Source organism: Porites lutea, chromosome 5 (assembly GCF_958299795.1).
Source record: "Porites lutea chromosome 5, jaPorLute2.1, whole genome shotgun sequence".
NCBI classification, from domain to species: Eukaryota; Metazoa; Cnidaria; class Anthozoa; order Scleractinia; family Poritidae; genus Porites; species Porites lutea.
The window spans coordinates 738,312-758,036 of NC_133205.1; the positions used below are offsets into that span (position 1 = coordinate 738,312).

Sequence of the window (19,725 nt, forward strand, 5' to 3'; positions counted from 1 at the left end):
AGAGCGCATGCTTTAACTATGTTAGACTGCCGCTGATCAAGTCAACACAGGCTCAGTAATGGAGTCTGCTTTGGTAAGTTTTTGCATTTTTTGTCTGCACGGTTTAGCGTTTATTTTTTGTTATAAATCGCCACTGCCCATTTTCTTTGCTTATGTTAATGTTATAGGAAGCTTTAAGATCAGTTCCGGACCCAGATCAGGTTAAAAATGCGCTGTCTTTGATGCAAGTGTATGTCAACAACATAGTGAAAGATCCAGACAGTCAAAAATACAGGAAAATTAGAATAAGTAAGTAAACCAAGTATAAACTAGCTTTTAAAATGTCATCAATAGAATCAGCTAAGTTTTAGCCTTTTTATAGACCTAAACATCAGTGAAACAAGGGGCAAACAGTCAGACAGGTAATGTACTCGAATCAGCTGTTTTATGTAGCCACGAACAATAGGCTTCTTTCACGATGACAACATTTGACTACAACTACCAGAATTCATTTCGTTTTTGCTTTCTTATTTAAATTTGCCAATCCCGCTGAGATTTAAAAATTAATAGCCCTATTAAATGAGCACAAGAAAACAACAAACTGAAGGATTCTGGAAGTTGTTGTAAAATAACCTCATCATGCAATTGTCCTCTCGCCACTTGTTGTGAATATGTTATAATTTGTCATGATACAAATGACATTTGGTGATAGTTTTCCTGTTTGCTGTATTTTAGCTGTTTAACTGATTCTACCCTGAGACAATAGCTAAACTTCACTAACATTCACATTGGTGGCTACCTTCTCCATACACAAGGCACGTGATCAACTTTCTGTAAACACGAAAACAGTTTGTCTTTGAAACCTTTTTTTTAGCACAAGCTGAAACAGCATAACACAATTTGAGCCAAGTAATGCTCAAGGAAATATTTCATGACTGTTTGAAAATTTTGAAATTTACAAGGTTTTGTATAGAAAACCACTCAAGTGTGACTGGGTAGCAAGAGTTGTTGAAAGAATTACCTGGAACGCTGATAACCTTGTGGCGAAGACTTAAGACGTTTTCTGACTACCACCTACCCCCTATCCCCTTCCTAGCAACAAAATTGTCCCTTCCTCAGCGTGCAAAGAAATACTTTCCGATAGACCGGGGCTAGTGGATTTTTCTACCGGGTTGGTTAATTTTGTTCTTAACTTACCCGACGGGCAAGTGAAGTTTTTTGAGGAATTCAAATTATACAAGCACTGTGAATCAATTCTGCTCATCAAAATGTTTTTAGGGCTTGTTGAAATGACGTTTGAGCTAGTATATGCTAGCTTCAGCTTGCCCGAATGGCAAACTTGAAAAATGACCTTCTTTGCACCCTGCTTCCTAAACATTTATTTCCTTCTTGCACTGTTTAAGGGAGAAATCAGTTTGCAAGAAAGTGCAGGAAGTTGAATAATTTTTTTTAATGTATAATTTTTTTTTTATATTTTATTCTTTTTATTGATTCTTTTAATAACATACAAAGGTGACCATGCCTACTTTCTTCCAAGGTACATGTAAAGTGATAACAGTTTTTTCCACACTTTTAGCCAACCCAAAGTTTAACTCAGCCATCTGGCAATTAGAGCAGGCAAGAACGTTTCTGCTGTTGTCTGGATTTGAGCAGGTACATTTGCAGGCTAGTATGCCTATTGATATGAGAGTGATTGGGGAGTAACTTGGGGTGATTTTGGGTGGTTTAGTCAAAGTACTTAAGCTGAAATGGCTAATGTTTAAAACCTGCTATTGCAACAAAATCCCCTTGACTCTCCACATTAAAAACAATTTGTTTTGCTCCTCTGAATGCTGGAAACCACATTTCCCAGGACTAAAATTTTGAAATTTTCTTAGGAAGCAATAATAATTAATTTCCACAGACCCTTGTAGAAGATATTCCTTTGGGGGCTCATTTATTCTTACCCCTATGACATGAATCTGAGACCCGCTCTAGCATGTGGAAAAAAAAATTGTCAGTTTGAGCATATTTATCTCTGATGCAAGAATACACCTTTGCACCCTATTGAATTCTATCTTATCCATTTCCCTTGCACTCAAATGCTGACCCTCTGCTTTCTAAAAACTGTGATTGGTTAATCTGATGAGGTAAATAAAAAGCATTAAAGAAAACACCTTGACATGCAGAAACTAATATTTTAGTTGTTTGAATGTTCATTCCAGGACGGGGAATTTCTGGTTCTTCCATTTTCTGTAAACATTGATGGAGTTAAAGTCTTGATTGATGGAGCTCTTGGAATTTCACAGTCAAATAAATCAAACAATGCAATAAGAAGTAACCCCACACAAGGCTCAAGTGAACCTGGCAGTGCAGTGCTCAAACTGAGCTCACAAAAAGGTAAGCCTTATATCTGCACAAAAGCATGAAAAATAGTTTGCACATTTTCAGGTTGTGTAGGCATCCTAATGAATTTGGACAATGTGTTCGGTACTGTGAACAGGTAATTTTTTCCTTGTGATTATCCAGTTGATGGTTTTAGAGAGGAAATATGAATCTCTCTTACTGTTTTGAATCTTGAACACCTTTTTAGGGAGGTGAATAGTATTTCTTATGTCTCCTTGACTTAATCAGCAGCTGTTTACTGCTGTATTTAACATTTTGTGTTTCTTTTTCATAGTAATAATATTATTAATTATATTGCTTGAAAAATACTTCTCTTATTTCAAGGAGATGTATGCCATTGTTTTGACAGTTACAAAGAGTAATTTTAGAATGCAATGACGCAGGTAACCATTCTGTTTACAAATTTTATCTTGGCCATTTTATTGCCATTCTATTTTATAGGTGAGAGCTTGTTTGATCAAGACACAAAAGCAGATCTAACCTTGCTCTCTTACATGAAGGAATTGGGTATGTTAACTCATTACAAAACATGATAATGATTTCAATCCTGCAATTTCTTTCACTACGACTATTTTTTGTGGTACCATTACAAGGTTATGACATTGCTGTGGCTGAGCAAGCTTTAATCTGTACAAAGAACAAAGGAATACAGCCTGCTATTGATTGGTAAGGATTACTTATTTAATACTTGACTGCACGCTAAAAGAGCTGATTATTTTTAGCTGGGTGCTAATTCAAGCATTTACAGTAATTGAGCAAGTTATCACCTCTGAAATGGTGTTGTTTCTAATGATTTATTGTTTTACAATGTATCTTTTTAATCCTTCTCTATGTAACCTGCAAGGATAAATGAGAATCCTGGTAAAGCTACAGTACCATTAGAACAGACAGCAGGAACAGCAGTAACAACTGTTGCAGCAGCATCAGTGGTACCTGATTTACCTCATAGTGATAAAAGTAGCTTCAGTCAGCAGTCTGCCGGTACCAGCTTGTCAACTGGGGTAAGTTGATTAAAGATCATCCTTTTAGTATACATGTAATAAACTGTTTTTTGGCCTTTAGCAAAAAAGCAAGGTTGACTGTATACAGGTGGCTATAAAGTTATAATTTCATCCAATATTTTGTCAGGTATGGCCTGTCGTCTTCAAACAATGACTTACTAAAGAGAAAGGTGGTTATAATTGACAAAGTCTAGGTACAAAAGAAGATGTGATAACAAAAAAAAAAACGTCATAATTGGAAAATTAACTTGAGGGTCTATAACTTAAAGCAACAATTTAGGATCACAATAATTGTGGAAACAGTAGTCAACTAGCCTGAATTTCAAGTTGCATAGAGGAGTATGCAATACGAAGGGAATTCTGAAATTCAGGCTATAGCCAAATAGATAAGGTTTACATTATTATTCTTCACGTCTATTGATCAGTACCCTCTTCATTTTTGGCCTTTGCTTTGTTTTTGCCTTATTCCCAGAAAAGGCGCCCACGATTGCATCCGTCCCGTCACACCTTTCACTCGAGGAGAGGGTTCGAGAGAGGGAACTAGCGCCAAGTTTAGAGTAGACATTCATGTCGAGTGACTGCAGTGTTATGGTGAACCGCAAACGAGCTTGTAGACATAAAGCATTGTGCGATAACTTAGCATCGTACAGCATCACTTCTAATTTCAAACTAGAAAACCTCAAACTAGAAACTGTGATGTGTTAGAAGTGTGGAAGTACTAACGTTTTTGCGTTGTACACATAGGCCTGCTGCTCCGCCTCATACAATTCAACAATGCTTTGTTTTCACTGTCGGCTGATGTAAACTCACTTATATCACACATCAAGAAAAAGGACATATCTGCCAAACTTGTACCATCGTAGACGTTTTCGAATTATAGAAAGGCTTTCTATAATGTTGGATCAACTCATATATCATATATAAGTTATATCATTATAAGTTCCTAAAAATCCTCTTCAACTTGCAAATCCCACACCATTCTGTTTATTCTTCACAGCCTGCTGTGGTATCGCGATTCCAAAAGACAATTGATGACAGGCATAAGTTTCAAGAGAGACTAAGACTTGAAGCAATTGAAGAGGCAAAGTATGAATTTTTTTTACTGTCGGCAAATACGTGTACATTGTAAGAGCCGTTATAAAGTTTTAGCGTGGTATGGAGCTTGGGTATTCGATGCAGTTGTGGGCATTATTAAGAACAGTGTTTGTTTTCACAGGCTGGAAAAACAAAGAAAAAAACTTCAGAAAGAGTATTTACTGAAAGATTTAAGAGATGAGAAGGATGAAAGATTAGAAAAGGTACATGAATAAATACAAGTCATAATGAGCCATTCTGCAATAACCCGCCATGGTAGTCAGCAGTATAGAACTTTTGGTGCTAAGTGATTGCCTCGTTGTAATAAGAAAGTATTGCTTGCGCACGCATTTTTTCAGTCCTCACTGTTATTATATCGGCTCTTATCACGTAAATATCATTTCGCATAAAGTTCAAACATTTTTCACGTCAAGCTTTACAGTAAAAATGTGATAACAACTTTAAGAGGTGTAAAAATTCGCTTGAAATCAACATGGCGAAAGCTTGAAATGGGTCTGTCTCGAGTTTTTCAAACTACAGTGTAGGTATTCCAATACTATGGAAGGATTTTAGACTCCGTTTAGCGCCTCATCTACTTAAGTCGCTAGAAACATGTACAACATGTGGTAAATGACATTGCGAACTGAGCTATGAACTAGGAACATTCGAACTGCGAGTTTTGTGATAATTCGTGTAGTGTATATGAAGTGAGATTTGTCCTTATATAAGAGCCTGCAATCCTCGTGGTTGTAGTTTTACCGCCATGTTGCATGGAATGAGATTTGGTGATTAAAGCCTGATTTTTCCGGCAAACGTCTTCCTTAGTTCACTACACAACACACTTTCAAGTGAAGGTCTGATTTGTGAAGATGATTTATACAAAAGTGTTTAAGATGCAAAATAGCTTTTACACGAAGTAGCCATGAGTGATAATTGAGGACTTTTCCAACCATTAAAACAGTATTGCCTCCACACTAATCTGGCGTCATTTTTGTTTTAAGGCAAAGCTTGCTAAACTTGCAGCAGACACTCCTGAGCCTTCAAGCACAGCCTCTACTGAACAGCAGTGTGATGAAGGAAAATCATCAATGGTGGAATTGAGAATAAGGTTACCGGATGGACAGGTAAAACGAGTGACTTCAGTTGAATTTTTATTCTTGATTGTATTAAATTTACAAATTGTCTCAAATTGGCTTGAGGTACTGACGTCGTTGTGTTCCGTCATGAACTTCAGACGTTTTCGCTCGATGCGCGGAAGTCTGGTTACTTCAAAATTTCAAATACTGAGCTCCTTTGCACCTGGACAGATGTACGTTCCTCGTTGCTTATTGCAAAAACACGTTAGCCATTAGTCAAGCGTAGATAACTCAAGACAGCGCTATGTTTCAGAAAAACTCAGCAAAGATTTTTCACAAATTGGTGGCTCCAGTTTACACTTACTCTATGGAAACTGAATCTCCATACTGGTCGTTAGGCTCGATTACCAGCCGCTGTTCTCGGGGACTGGACAGAGAAAGCGGCGGAAATCGAGCCTAGTCGGCTGGCCGTATGAGAAAAGCTATTACGAAAAGTTGCATGGACAACTCATCGCTATTTTATATTTCGCAGATCCTGTCTGTTGGCCTTCCACGCGATTCAACGGTGAGGGCCTTATATCGGTAAGTAACTATGTCAGTCCGAAAATGTTTCCGAAACTGTTTCCGCTGAAGGAATTAACTCCACGTTAAAACAAGTTTTATTGTATAAATAGGCCTCAGGATGAGATTGTTTTTTCTGGAAACAGTGGTATACTCCGGAAGACGCAAGTGACGCGGCCAATTTAGTCATTAATTCTCAAAAGGTTTTCATCTATATATTCATTCATTCATTTCTTTCTTATTCATTTAGTGAAATCAACAGACTATGGCATGACAACCAGAATGTAGACGATTTTCTGCTCCTGACATCGTTTCCCCAGAGGCGAATCTCTGAAATGGAAAGTACCCTTGAGGCAGAAGGTAACTGGAATCAGTTGCCCAAATCCTATTTCGGAATAGAAAGTGTCCGCATAATTCTTTCACATATTACGTAATATGTCAATATTTAGAGCGTACTTATTTGTATGCCGTACCGTAGAGACTCTACAAGAGCGGAAAAAAGCCCATCTAAATTCTCAGAGTATCAGTAGCTTCATATGAATATTTCACAGCCTGCTTGCTTAATCGGACACTTACTCTGGCATTGTACAATAGGCGATTCCCGAGTGGCCTAGCCTCTGTTACAAATGCGAAGCCATTGATATGAAAATGCATGAGAATAAAAAAGTTTTTTTTATTCTCGTGCAAGTAAAATTCATGTTCAGTGCAACAAAGGTTTTGCACTTAGTCTTGTTTTTAATGTGAGAGTTTTTAGAACTCGGAAATGGCCTACTTTATAGTAACCTGAGATCAGGCCCAATTTTAGCGGTTCTCATACATTTCGTTTCGCCTTGCCCGCCGGAATGTTATTACAAAGCGAAACGAAAATTGAGCCTGATCTTAGGTTAACTTTATAGTTGTTAGGTGAAACTGTGCTGTTTTCTGATCACCTGACATTGTAGGCTTGTCGCCGCGTGCAGCACTTGTTGTACAGAAAAAAGATCAACAAGGAGTGGTTACCCAGGGACAAGGTCCAGGTAGGTTTTTTCGGAAGGGGAGGGGAGGGGAATGTTAATCATTTAAATGTCTCATATTTTACTTTGTTTTTCCTGCTGCAAGACTACAAACAATGAGTTAGATCTTGGTGAGATATGTCTAAAAGCTTTTCGCCGTTGCAGGCATTGCGCGTAGCTAGCACAATGATGATATAGCCTTTTTTGTTATAGTATTGAACGTGAAGAACATCACGAAATTAGACGAATGGCAAGAAGTTTTAAATGAACAAGACAAGCTTGTAGTTGTACAATTTTATGCCGATTGGTAAGTGGCTTAGAAAGTAAACTTATCAGTTGGTACATACTTATATTTTATTTAACCTAATTTTTCGGGTCAGTACGGGAAGTCAAGCACCGAGTTTCTTTTCTCTTGGTTTTAAAAACCCACATGTGAACCGCTGGCAAGTAATGTAAAGTCCCTCCTCAAAAGAGACAGCAGTGTTGTTTGCTAGTGTTGTGTCAAGGCAGTTCTTCAATTGCTGTTTTGTTCTTATTTGTGTTTTTGCAGGTGTGCCTTGTGCAGGTCTGTCGCAGACTCGTATGATTCACTGAATGTCAAGTATGGACTGAATGGACAAGTAGTGTTTGCACGTGTTAACGTCGACAAATTGAAAGTTAGTGACATTAAACTTTCTTAAATTTATTTCTTATTGTTTGCACGCTAATATGTTGTAAGTTCCTCTTACTGTCACTTACTGTCACACCTACCGCATTTTGTTGTTCTTGTCAACTTATTTCATCTTAAGCATTCAAGGAGAACAGATAGCCTGCGTGGCAGGGGCAAAAAGTGAGAAAGGGAAAAGGGAGAGAAGAGGGGCTTTCCTTCTCTCCCCAATCCCCTCTCCCTTTTCCGACCTTTTCCCTCCCCTTTCGACGTCTGCCACGCAGGCTAGCGACAGAGAACAGGTTTGACAACACCTTACTGAATATATGAACCGAAGGAAAAAATACGTTACTCGCTTGATGATGTTTAATACAGTCGAACCTTCACTAACGGCCACCTTTCCACAACGGCCACCTCTCTACAACGGCCATTTTTTTTGGCGGACAGTCCAAAGATTCACTCTTGTTTCAACCTCTCTACAAAGGCCCCCTTTCTACAATGGCCACTTTCTTCTGTCTCGAAGGTGGCCATTGTAGAGAGGTTCAACTGTATTTTTCAGCATATCCTATCAACTTTTCCTTCTGCAAGGTGTTGAAGTATCAACAAGCGATCGCTTCACTACCAACGTTTAAACTGTTTTGGAATGGCCAGGTACCGTATTACTTAGTTTTGAATTTGTCAAGTCAATTATATGCTGTGTGCTGTGTATACAAGTCATAGCATTTCATTTAGTTATACGATTCTCATTGAAGCTTTGTTGTGATTCTTTAATAAAAAATGCAGCTTGCAAGAGATAAATAAGTTCTTTGTTTCTCATATTTTTCTCTTGGTGTTGTTCTTTAGTCGGTAGCTCAAGTTGACGGAACTGACATGTTAGAACTCGAGCATCAAATCAAAGAGAACTTAAATGGTCCCGTGGATGATTCGGGAGAGGAGTCCACCTCGAATGAGATGTATTTTGACCCAAGATAACTGCAGCAGAGTAACTTTTAAGTAAAAATTCGTCCGTTTTTCCCTGCCAGAGGCTATGGTGAGAATCTGTTACTTATTATCATAACTTTATTGGTTTTAACGCGATGGTTATGAAACTTTGGAAAGAACTAAAGATATCATTCAGCAATAATATGAAATAATATTTTACTGGTGGTAAATATTTTTTACAAAATTAGCGCTTAAGTGGACCCTACGGTTCGAAGAAAATCGCCTCTAGTAAAAAATTTGGCTGATATTTTTGACTGAAATGTCTGGTATCGGCTTATAAGTATGCCATGTAAGTTTCAGAGAAATCGTTGGAGCAGAAGTCCGTAATTAGAAAGTCCTTCGAAATTCAGCTGTGAAATTGTTTTGGAATTTCGAAAACGAATTGCTCTGACTCACAACGAGCCACCAATTCGAATTCTCGATACAAGTAATTCTAATATTTGCTCATTTTTTAAACAAAGCCGATTGCCAATCGTGTTATTCTTTAAAAGGTACTCTTTAGTTTTAGAAGCACTATTAATTGGTCCAAACCTTGCTCTGAAGTCGAATGACTTGTTCCACGACATTTCTGAAATATCCTTCAGCAGTTTTGGCTGAAACTCGTGCCACATTTTCGTTCGCAGTAAAAGTGCAGGATGTCTGAAAAGGGAGGCTGCTGACGGAAAGTTTCAGGAAGAAATTAGCATTTAACAAATAGAAGGATAATTTATAACCTTTTAGTAAGAGACCCGTTTTACGATTACCCTTTTTAATTCATTGGCAACATACAAAATCATTTTTGAACAACCTTCAATGGAAAAAAGTCTACTGGTGGTAGAATATTATAGTTGTGACGAGAGCAAATTCACGAAACTGGGATATGAAAAGTTTTGAAGGTATACGATGCAAACTAATTAAAACAAAGTTTGTTGATCATGTTTTACCTGATTTTTCTTTGCCAGATTAGTGGGGAATCCTCGACCAAATATTGCACTTAGTAGTCTGAACCCTAAACAGTCCCTTACTTCTTGAGAAACGTTTATCATATATTGTTACAAGCTGTAGCATTCAAAGCTAAATACCTTAGACGGTTCCAGGCGTTCGGATTGTGGAGTGCGGCACGAAGTAGTAAGAGAGCGGGAAAAAATAAGGAGGAAAAGTGGTCCTACTCCACCCCCCGCTGTTTTATTTTTTTTCTGCTCACATCTCCGTCTTTGCGCCGTCCCTACGATCTGAAGCCTGGAACTGGCTATAAATACCTGGGACCAGGCTCTGCAGTGGGGGAAAGGGGAGAAAAACGGGGTCAAATATCGGCGAGCGAAGCGGTATCCTGGGGAGGGGGAAAGGGCGGCGGACCCAGACTACCTCTCGGCTCGCTTCGCTCGCCGATTTTTTTTTTTTTTCGCCAACGCCGATTTTTTCTCCTTTTTCCCACAATGCGGAGCCTGGTCCCAGGCTAGGAAAATTACAGTTGAACCTCTCCACCTTAGCTTGGGGACAGAAAAAAAGTGGCCATTGTAGAAAGGTGGCCGTTGTAGAGAGGTTGAAACAAGAGTTAATGTATGGACTGTCAGCCAAAAAAAAATGGCAGTTGTAGAGAGGTGGCCTTTAGTGGAGGTTCGACTCTATAGGCACTTTGTTCCATCCCGCGCGTATCTCAACCGAGTGAAATTATACACTATGGCTACACGAGTGCTGCGTGAGAATTGCAAGCCTTGTGTGGGATAGATAGATAGTTTATTCAAGCTTTAAAATTACAGCTGTAGAGGTGAATTGGATAAAACGTTACCAATGAGTACAAACAAAGCAGTTTTTACTACGCTAAAATATAAATCCAGAAAATTCGTCTAATAAAATCACCTATATACAATTGCTGTAAAGAAAACTAGTTCTAGTCTGTCCGTATACATACATAAATAACATACATAACCTTTATTAAAGTGTCTAATCGTTCTAGTGCCTATTGGCACTTATTGGGGACACCTTTAAAACTAAATTACATCATTAATAGAAACTAATTAAATACTAGAAAACATATTTAAAAAAGCCGGAAATTAACACTAATCAAGCTAAGTACTCTTTTACACTTTAAAACTAAGTTCTATTTACTTCAAATGGGAATATGAAATATTGGGTTCTTTCTCAGATTAAGACTATATTTGTTTGGCTGTGGTAAAAAAAAACTGTGTAGTGTGTGGTGGGGATTGTTACAGAGTACTAATGTCATGAAACAATTTGGCAATCCCGACCACAAACTATACAATTTTTACCAGAGCCAAACAAACATAGTCTTAATATGAGAAAGGACCCAAGATTTCATGTTGCCATTTGTAAGACGAACAGATCAAATAATAGATTCACTTTTATCCACAAGCTACACAGGTTTAACTTCTCCAGAGAAAATTTTATAAAAATAATATGTGTGTATGCCTGCAAACATGTATCTAAGGGCCTGTTTACATGGAGGTGGGTGACCCCAGGTAGGTGGGGTAACCCGCCTGTCCATATTATCCCTCATTTTAATTTGATCACGTGGGGTGACCCGCCACATGTTACCTCACCTATCTGGTGTCCCTCATTTCCATGTAAACCAAGCCAAGATCATAGTAACAACTCCTAAGATTGTCTGTCAACTTGGGAATGACTGAACCTCCTTTTGAAATGACTCCTGGGTTCAAACCTTTGACAATCAATTATATCCTAGGTAACATACCTAACCTAGAGAATACTGGAAAATGGTAGAAAGAACAGGGCTTTTCTGGCTGACGTTGGTCAAGTTGACCGGTCAAATCTATATTTGCCCGGAAACAACCAGTTCTTAGCCGGACAAATATCTTTTACTTCATATTTCTATCAAAGCACCCACCCCGCCCCACCCCCCTCCCGCATGGTTTTTAAACATCAGACAAGTATATACGTGAAGTATTGCGAATGTCGCTTCAGTTGTTTTCTTCATTCAGTTTTTCAACCTATCTAGCACATACCACAAACCTCTCGCTAGGATTATCGCACACCACACTGACTCTGAGAATAATCCATACCGTGACAGACGCTATTCCTGAACTTGCAACGCCCGGAAATTGAAAAACCACTGTTATGAATCATTTAATTCATAAAAGTTCTTGGTCTGGTAGTATTGTTTTTATTCTTATTTTTTTCTTTCCGAATGCCAATAATGCCTTGTCATCTAAGGATTTGGCCGGACAGAAAAGCCCACTATTGACCCAACATTGTCCGTTGAGCGGTCGTTATTTCAAGGGATAAACTGGAAGAAGGGCGAAAAAGAACATCGCAAAGTATAAATAACCCATCGCCCAATCACCCGTGACAAAGGCAACCGTAAGAGAAATGAAAAGCGATGAAAATCCAACATATTCGAATGTTTTTTCTGGGTCCAAGAGTAGTGATCGAAAAATGTCATAATCACTTCTTGTTCGGTTGTTGATGTGTAGGATGCGATACTTTTCTGCCAGATGACCAGCTTCCTGAGTCAAATCATCGGTTTTTTTCGGGTTTCGTTTTCCAAAGAAACAAGTCATGATCTTTGGGACTGATCCCGACATAAACACGACAAAAGTCTTGGATAAAGGAGTGATGTCCACCATCTTTGTTATAAATAAAATAGCGCAAAAATAGGTCAAATACAGTACTGTTTTCCAAATAAGCTTATACAAGTTTGGTTTGATAGGTAGTAGCTTTTCGCAAGACCCTTCGAAAATCTTCTTTGGTATTCTTTTGACCAAGAGATTATTCTCTCTTGTTTTCAATTTGTATCGATAATAATGGTAACGTGTACGATAGCTATCATGATCATCTATTTCCTCTTCCCGCAGTAGCTCACTGAGTACCAAGGCAAGTTTTTTGTATCTGTTGGTAAATGACCTGTAGCTACTCCACAAGTAGTAAGACAAAAAAACGAAGGAAGTTGCGATTAGAATTATTTCCTCACAAAACATAATTTTTACAACCAGTTGAAGAAGTAAGAGTACACCAAGACCTGCAGATCGTAGGAGAGTGATTCCTCCATATGCGGCGAACCAAGAAATAAAAAACGCAGGGAAATAGAAAACTATACGAGCAACATTGTATGGAGTGGCTGTTTTAGAATTTTTGTCGGGCACCATTAAAAAGGTGAAGTATTGAGTGGAGCATATAACAGCTATTGGGGAGGTAAACAGCATGATTATAAAGATGTACGGTAATAACAACATAAACCTTAATAGAATATTACAGAAAACTCTGCGGACGTCTTTATCCATGATATCTTCTAGCTTTAGCTTTGGCCAAAAAGTCCGAAAATGAATTAACATTTGCAATGGAAGGTCGCAAATCAGGAGAAATTTTCGCAACCTATCCGTATCTTCAAGTCCTTGTTTGCTTGGATTTCTTATCATAAAACTGCACAAAAAGGCGTGAATGCAGTAACAGCTGTAACATAGGACGTTTAGTTTGAATGAAGAAAAATCAGTTCCAAAATTTAAAAAATTGTGTCGAGGCCAGATGTAAATATGATGTAAATATTCTACAAATATTGCTGGGAGAAAAAACGGAACGGGAAGGATTAAAACGCGCATAATGAACCTTTTTATTCTGTTCCACGTCGTGTCATCCGCGCGAAAGAAGCAGTTTCCAATTAGACTCCGAAACCCTATTGGACTTTGCCAAGCAACGATAATTTGACTTTCTTTGTCTTTGACAGTTGAAGCTGATGCTAGTGTAGATGATATGGTTGATGTAACTTCTGTTGCAGGGAATAAACAAACAATCGCGGGACCAATATATATGAAAAGGTAAATACAGCTAGAGACGGCCGCCCAAAGTAGAAGTGTTATCGGCGATCGTTTGAAATCAGTTATCATGAAACAGGTCTCGTCCTCTCCATCACACATTTTTCCTCCAAGCCGAGCAATGTGGAGAATTTTCTGTTTGAAATAATCTGGGGCCAAATCACTGTTTCTTGTCAATTTTGATGTAGTATTAGAATTAGATGTAAATTGAAAAGTACAAGAAGCTTCGATTGAAAATTGTACCAAGGTACAATCAAATAAAGCTACTGAGTCCATCAACGCATTTTCAACAATGCCTAAAACTCCTTCCTTTTTCGGTTTGATCAGTCTGACCCGCCAGCGTTTAGTGCCATTTACGATAGATCTGAAGAATGCTTGATTGCTGTATTCAGTCTCCCTGTCGTCTTGGCCGTACAGTTTGTATTCAACATAAACACTGAATAGCCGTCCATTATCTAACATGGCCTTTGTTACTCTTCCCCAGGAAAAATGGAAATTACTCGTGGAATTGACTTTATAAGTACAGTTCCAAGGGAGCTTGCTGCCCGAGAAGTCGGTCTGCACCGTCTTTTCCCTGGGAGTCTTAAACATCTCTTCAGTATCGGTTTGTTTTGCATTCCGTGACCCTTGGCAAAACGATGTTAATAGCAGCAAAGTGAAGCACATCCGCGAAACACAGGTCATTATCATGGTAGTTAAACTTTGACCAAAAAGGAACTGTTGACGATGCCTCAATTTAAATCAGTCGAAGCTGGCTTTAACCTCTTTCTCATCAGCTCTGTAGGAACGTACTATTCCTGTTGAGTTATGTTCCACACATTTTATGGCTACTTCCTTGGCTTGTTCCGTGTTTGCAAGTGCCGGGCAACCAATCACATTGAATGCCCAAAGTCCGACGTGATCATTATAAAATTTTTCGGCTCGCTGATTTAACAAACAACTGTGCAGAACCCTTAAATCAGAAAAGCATGCGATAGAAGAAATTTGTTTGCATGGCAACTAAACTACAAATTTTAGACTAAGTAATCGAACAAATGACAAACAAATGCTATTAAACACCCATGCTCAGCTTGTGGAATAGTCCGAAAAAAGCAATGAATGATTCCTCGAAGTACGGGAAGGAATTCTGTGTCTTTGAGAGTACTTAGTATTTTTAAGTCCGTAACTAGTTACCGACCTGCACCTATTCCAAACAAGATTTTTGATTGGCTGGGAAAACAATAGGGATGGTGTCATAGTAATGCCCCTATCCCTGAAAACAATAGGTAGTGCAGGTTATAGGGACCAATGAAATAAGAGTTTGGATGGGTGTAGGTCAATCGCCTGCAGTTGTATATATATTTACTGGGTTTTAGATATTAGAAAATCCTGCAATAATGACTATCTTGAGAACTATACTGTCATACTTATTTACATAGGGTAGAAGTTGACTAATTCAGTGTGCCGCTAACCTAGATAGACACCCAGATTAACTGCTTCATGACAGGACTAGTACAAGCTCTGGAATAGCGTGATGCTGACGAGGTTTGAAGCTACTGAACTCATAAAAAGCCTACCAACTGGACACACTGAACAGATCAAAACAAAAATACGCACTAATAACAAGAAAGGACAAAGGCATAAAATTTATTCCCAGCGATGTTACGAAATCGTCAGACCGCAACGGGGCAAGGTCTAGGTCGTAATAGCTCATGACGTTTTTTTCGTTGAGTTTTGGAGTGCTTTCAGCAGAGTACTGCTGAACCAACTGAAGAGCTTTCTCGTCAATAGTCATGTCATCATTTCTCAGAGACTTTCTCTTTTCAACGAAAAAAGTTATGATCTTTGGAACTGCCCCTGTAAAAGCCACCACCAAAGTTCGAGTTAAACACGTGGCGTCCAACAGCATTGTAAAAAATAAAACAGCACCAAAAAAGGTTAAATACAAGACTCTCCAAATCAGCTTATACACGTTTTCTTTGATAGGAAAAGTATCTTGACAAGACTTGTCGAACAGCGTTTTTGGTATTTTTTTCAGAAGGTAGGGACTTGATTTAACTCTATCGATACCTGTCTGTTTTTCGTAATGGTTACAGAGCGCCCAGGCGAGTTTTTTGTATCTTTTGGTAAATGAGCCGTAGCTACTCCACAAATAATAGGCCAAAACCCCAAAAGCAGTAACGTACGGAAGATTTTCCTCACAAAACAAAATTTCCCCTGCCAGTTTAAGAGATAGCAGTATACCGAGACCTGTAGAGCGTAAGACAAGAAGACCTCCATATGTTGCGAAGCAAGAAATACAAAAGACGAGAACATATTCACCTTTACGCGTGAATGAAAAGCTGAAGTATTCAGTACCGCATACAATAGCTATTGGAAAGGAAAGGGTAATCATCCCTAATGGCCAGCAAAACAAGATGAACAAGAAAAAAGGTGCTAAAAGAATCAACAAACACAGTCCACCTACCCGCATCATGATTTGAGAAACTGTAAGACGGGTCCAAGCATCCATTATTTCTGTTACCATAAAAATATATGCATAAGATATCGCCAACATTAATTTTTTAAGGCACCTGTGAACTGCCCTAAAGTGAATTAACATTTGTAATGGAAGGTCGCGGATGATCCCGAAACCCCAATCGTTAGGCTTTCTACTTGAGAAACTACACAAAAAGGCTTGGAGACAGTAACAGCAGTAACATAATACTTTGACAAACGAAAATAAATGCGAAATATTTAGGAAATTGTATCGAGGCAAAATGTTGTTATATTGTAAGTATTCAACAAAAAGTGCCGGAAGAAAAAACAGAACGGGGAGGATAAAAAGACGCATTATGAATCTTTTTATTCTGTTCCACATCATGTCATCCAAGGAAAAGAAACAATTTCCTATAAGACTCCGGAATCCTACTGGACTTTGCCAATTCACGATAATTTGACGATCCTCACATCCTAAATATTTTTGGCAAAAAAGTCTTGATATCGATGGTCCGACTTCAGGTGCGGGTACTTCAGTTGCGGGGAATAAGCAAACAACCCAAGGTGCAATATATGAGAATATGGCCACGAAACAGAAAATGGCCCACCAAAGCAAGGACTGTGTCCATCCATCAGCTGTGAACTCATTAATCTGAATACTGATGCAGCTTTGATTCTGCCGCAAGTTCTCGTCCCCTTCATCACATGCCTTGCCACGCCGAACAAGCCCAGTGATTTGAAGAATGTTCTCCTGGAAATAATAAGAAAAAAGCTCCCTGATTTTTGTCTGGTTTGTTCCAGAAGTGAGATTAAATCCAAACTGAAATTTGCAAGATGCTTCTATCGACAAAATAAATTCCGTCTCCAAAAAAGCCGCCAAGTCTTTTAAAGCATTTTGAACAAAGATGGGAACTTCTTGGTTTGTCGGTCTGTTCAGTCTGACTCGCCACTGTTTAGCGCCTTTCACAATAGAACTGGAAACCGTTTGCTTCCTATATTCAGACGGCTTGTCATTGTGTTCTATCTTGTATGTAACATTAACTCTGAACAGTCTTCCTTCATCAAATATTGCCTGTGATATTCTTTGACGATACTGGTCTGTCCTATTGACTTTGTATGTACAGTTCCAAAAGCACTCGCTGCCCAAGCAGTCTGCATGCTGCACCTTGGAGTTCCTGTCCACATAACTGGTTAAGTTTGTGTTTAGTGTTGCTTCTTGTGAGGCTTGAAACAACAATGTTAATAACAGGAGAGTGAAATACATCTGTGAAATCATTATCGTGGTGTTTTGACCAAACAAGAGAAGAAATTGCATCATTTAGTAGGCGAAGCTGTCCAAATTCATATGTTTGAACCTTGCTTTTCTGCTGAGTAATGTTTCGCAAATTCATGGATCACTGAGATTTTATGACCCGTTCCGTGTGTCGAGAGACCAATCAAATTCTTAGAAAGCCAAAACCCAACGTGATTAGCATAAAATTTGTCGGCTCGATGATCGCAAACAGGGTGATAGCAAGTTCTTCGACAAAAATATTAATCCCAGGAGAAAGCAAACTCAAACTTCTCTAGTTGTCAACACAGGCTACCCACTCGCGGGGGCAGCCTGCCATTTCTGGGGTTGGCTGAGACAAGAGTTTCCGTGTTCCTTAAAATTTTCACAGGGAAAACAAACTATTCTTTGCACTTTGCCCAGTACGTTTGTTGTTATCGCTTTGATTGTATAATGTTGGGTTTAATGTTCAGAACATCATATCGCGTTTTCAGTGGTATAAAGAGGTAGTTCTATCAAGCTTTGTTGTAAAAGAAAAGCTAGTTAATAAGATGGCGATGAAAACGTTAACGTGTAGCCTGAAAAACCAGAAGACATTTCGCGATGCCACCAACGGTTTTCCCGCGAAATGACGTCTGAGAAACGAGAGCAGAGATCCCATACTGATGACGTGTCGCTACCCAGATCTGGGTAGTGCTTCTGATTGGTTGCGCCTGGAATGAAATTTGCTTCAACCAAAAAGAAGCACTGGGTAATTTCACGTCATCAGTATGGAATTTCTGCGTTCGTTTCGCAGACGCCATTTCGCTGGGGAACCGTCTGTTTTCTAAAGCTAGCTAACATGCCCCTTTTTGGGTTTTTCACTACAAGTAGAGTAATTTTTGTCCAGATATGGCCATTGTATGTTTGCGATTGGGAAACCAAAGATCCAAGCTATAATGGCTTTACCGCAAGGAGCCCAAAAGTTTGACCTCCTTTGACAAACTCGTTTTCTTTCATGTAGACATTAACCAATCAGAAGTCGAAGACAGTTTCCAGCTGGCTTCTAATTGGATTAAATCTGAAAACTACAAGACGAGGTAAAATCCCTCTATTTCTTATATATTTCGTAGACCAAAGCCTGATTAGTCAAGCGTTGACTATTCTCATGCAACCCAGCTATGCGCGCGCTCAAGGCCTAAGGCGACACACTACAATCTTTGATTACTAATGGTGTAGTTACAGCTTGTGAGAATATGAACTGGTTGTGCGAGGGTGCTTTAACCCAATAATTAAAAGAGGCACGCAATGCGTGCAAAAGTATTCTATTTTCTCTGGCCGCAGACTAACTAGCCCGTGGTTATGCCCTCCCTATATATCTACATTCCTTTGAGGGAAGGAGAGCATGAGACATTTTTTTACTACTTAAAATGTCAAAAAACCGGAATCAGGAGTTGTTTTTGATTGGTCTAAACACGCTACGTCTGATACAGTTCTGTTAAAATTGGCTGGATAATAGGTTCTGACGTTCCACTACGGGAAACGTTTTTTCCCTATTCTTTGCAACTGAATTTACCTTATACTTTTACAAAGGATTCCAGTGCGGATAAAAAGTTTACTTAACCTTAGTCTTGAAAATCTGCAGGTGGGATACAATACCGTAAAATTCCGAAAATAAGCCCCGGGGCTTAATTATATTTTTCAAAGACCCTTTTTGAGGGGCTTATGTTTGGGGGGCTCATATTCGGAGGGGCTTATATACGTAGGGAAGTTTGCGTTTCAAAATCGGCTATAGGCTCGAGAAATTTGCGTCTCAAAATTTATGTCAGTAATTTGCAGAACGTTTTGACTGAAACCTGTCTTGAGGACGAAGACCTTTCCAAAACGTAGCCGTGCAAGTACTTTGTCTATATGAACCGAGGAAATCAAAGCCAAGAGTGAAGAGGAACCACGCAAACAGCAATTAACTGTGACAGTTTCTGACTACAAACACTTGGCAGACACGTGACAGTTCTTTACAAATACAAAAATTTATGTTACTGTACCGTTTTTGCTTCGTTTTATTTTGTATTTGAGGGCGCTTTCCAAGTACGAGGCTCCGGGGGCTTCTATTCGGAGGGACCTATACATTGAGGGGCTTATTTTTGGAATTTTACGGTACGTACTATCCCGTCCATCGCCCTGCAAACTTGCATAGCCTGCATTCTTTTAGATCATTACAACTCTGGTAGTTATTCTTAGAATGACAAAGCTATTTACGACTTTTTCGTTCCCAATATGGCAATTTGTTTTCCCCACAAAATTTGGTATAAGTTCTGCTTTCAATTTCTCAAACGACGATCCTAAGTTCTAAGAGAAATTGGAAACAATGCTTATGCAATTTTTTTTAATGGAGAATTGGAAAAAATTGCATCATGGGGAACCTGAAAGTCGCAAATGTCATGAATACCGTGTACCATGTATATAACGCATTATATATTAGAAAAGTCCAATCTAATGATGTCACGTGACTTCATAACGATAAAAGACGTGATCTTCTTTAAATTTGATTTAGATGT

General features: G+C 38.8%; 3 protein-coding genes across 4 annotated transcripts; 1 reads left to right on the top strand and 2 right to left on the bottom strand.

Annotated features, from left to right (window-relative positions):
- The first annotated feature begins 54 nt into the window (after positions 1 to 54).
- On the top strand, positions 55 to 9,482 carry LOC140936713 (uncharacterized). Of its 2 annotated transcripts, none has more exons than XR_012165404.1 (17): positions 55 to 73; positions 168 to 288; positions 1,556 to 1,632; positions 2,184 to 2,358; positions 2,806 to 2,871; positions 2,958 to 3,030; positions 3,209 to 3,365; positions 4,363 to 4,451; positions 4,582 to 4,663; positions 5,441 to 5,563; positions 6,048 to 6,097; positions 6,327 to 6,436; positions 7,018 to 7,092; positions 7,282 to 7,375; positions 7,619 to 7,724; positions 8,274 to 8,365; positions 8,558 to 8,603. XR_012165404.1 is itself a non-coding variant. In XM_073386201.1 (17 exons), exons 1-17 carry the CDS (start codon positions 59 to 61, stop codon positions 8,684 to 8,686), a joined length of 1,605 nt encoding a protein of 534 aa, XP_073242302.1. In that variant the 5' UTR covers positions 55 to 58; the 3' UTR covers positions 8,687 to 9,482. The 2 variants fall into 2 exon arrangements, 1 of the variants encoding a protein (XP_073242302.1); XM_073386201.1 differs by having other exon boundaries at positions 8,303 to 8,365; positions 8,558 to 9,482.
- Positions 9,483 to 11,922: 2,440 nt separating this feature from the next.
- On the bottom strand, positions 11,923 to 14,296 carry LOC140936755 (uncharacterized). The gene has a single exon (XM_073386241.1). The coding sequence runs from the start codon at positions 14,149 to 14,151 to the stop codon at positions 11,923 to 11,925; it is 2,229 nt and encodes a 742-aa protein (XP_073242342.1). The 5' UTR covers positions 14,152 to 14,296.
- On the bottom strand, positions 14,203 to 17,194 carry LOC140936756 (uncharacterized). The gene is made up of 2 exons (XM_073386242.1): positions 15,120 to 17,194; positions 14,203 to 14,413 (listed from the first exon to the last, which is right to left on the bottom strand). The coding sequence occupies exons 1-2, from the start codon at positions 17,192 to 17,194 to the stop codon at positions 14,203 to 14,205; spliced, it is 2,286 nt and encodes a 761-aa protein (XP_073242343.1).
- Positions 17,195 to 19,725: the final 2,531 nt, after the last annotated feature.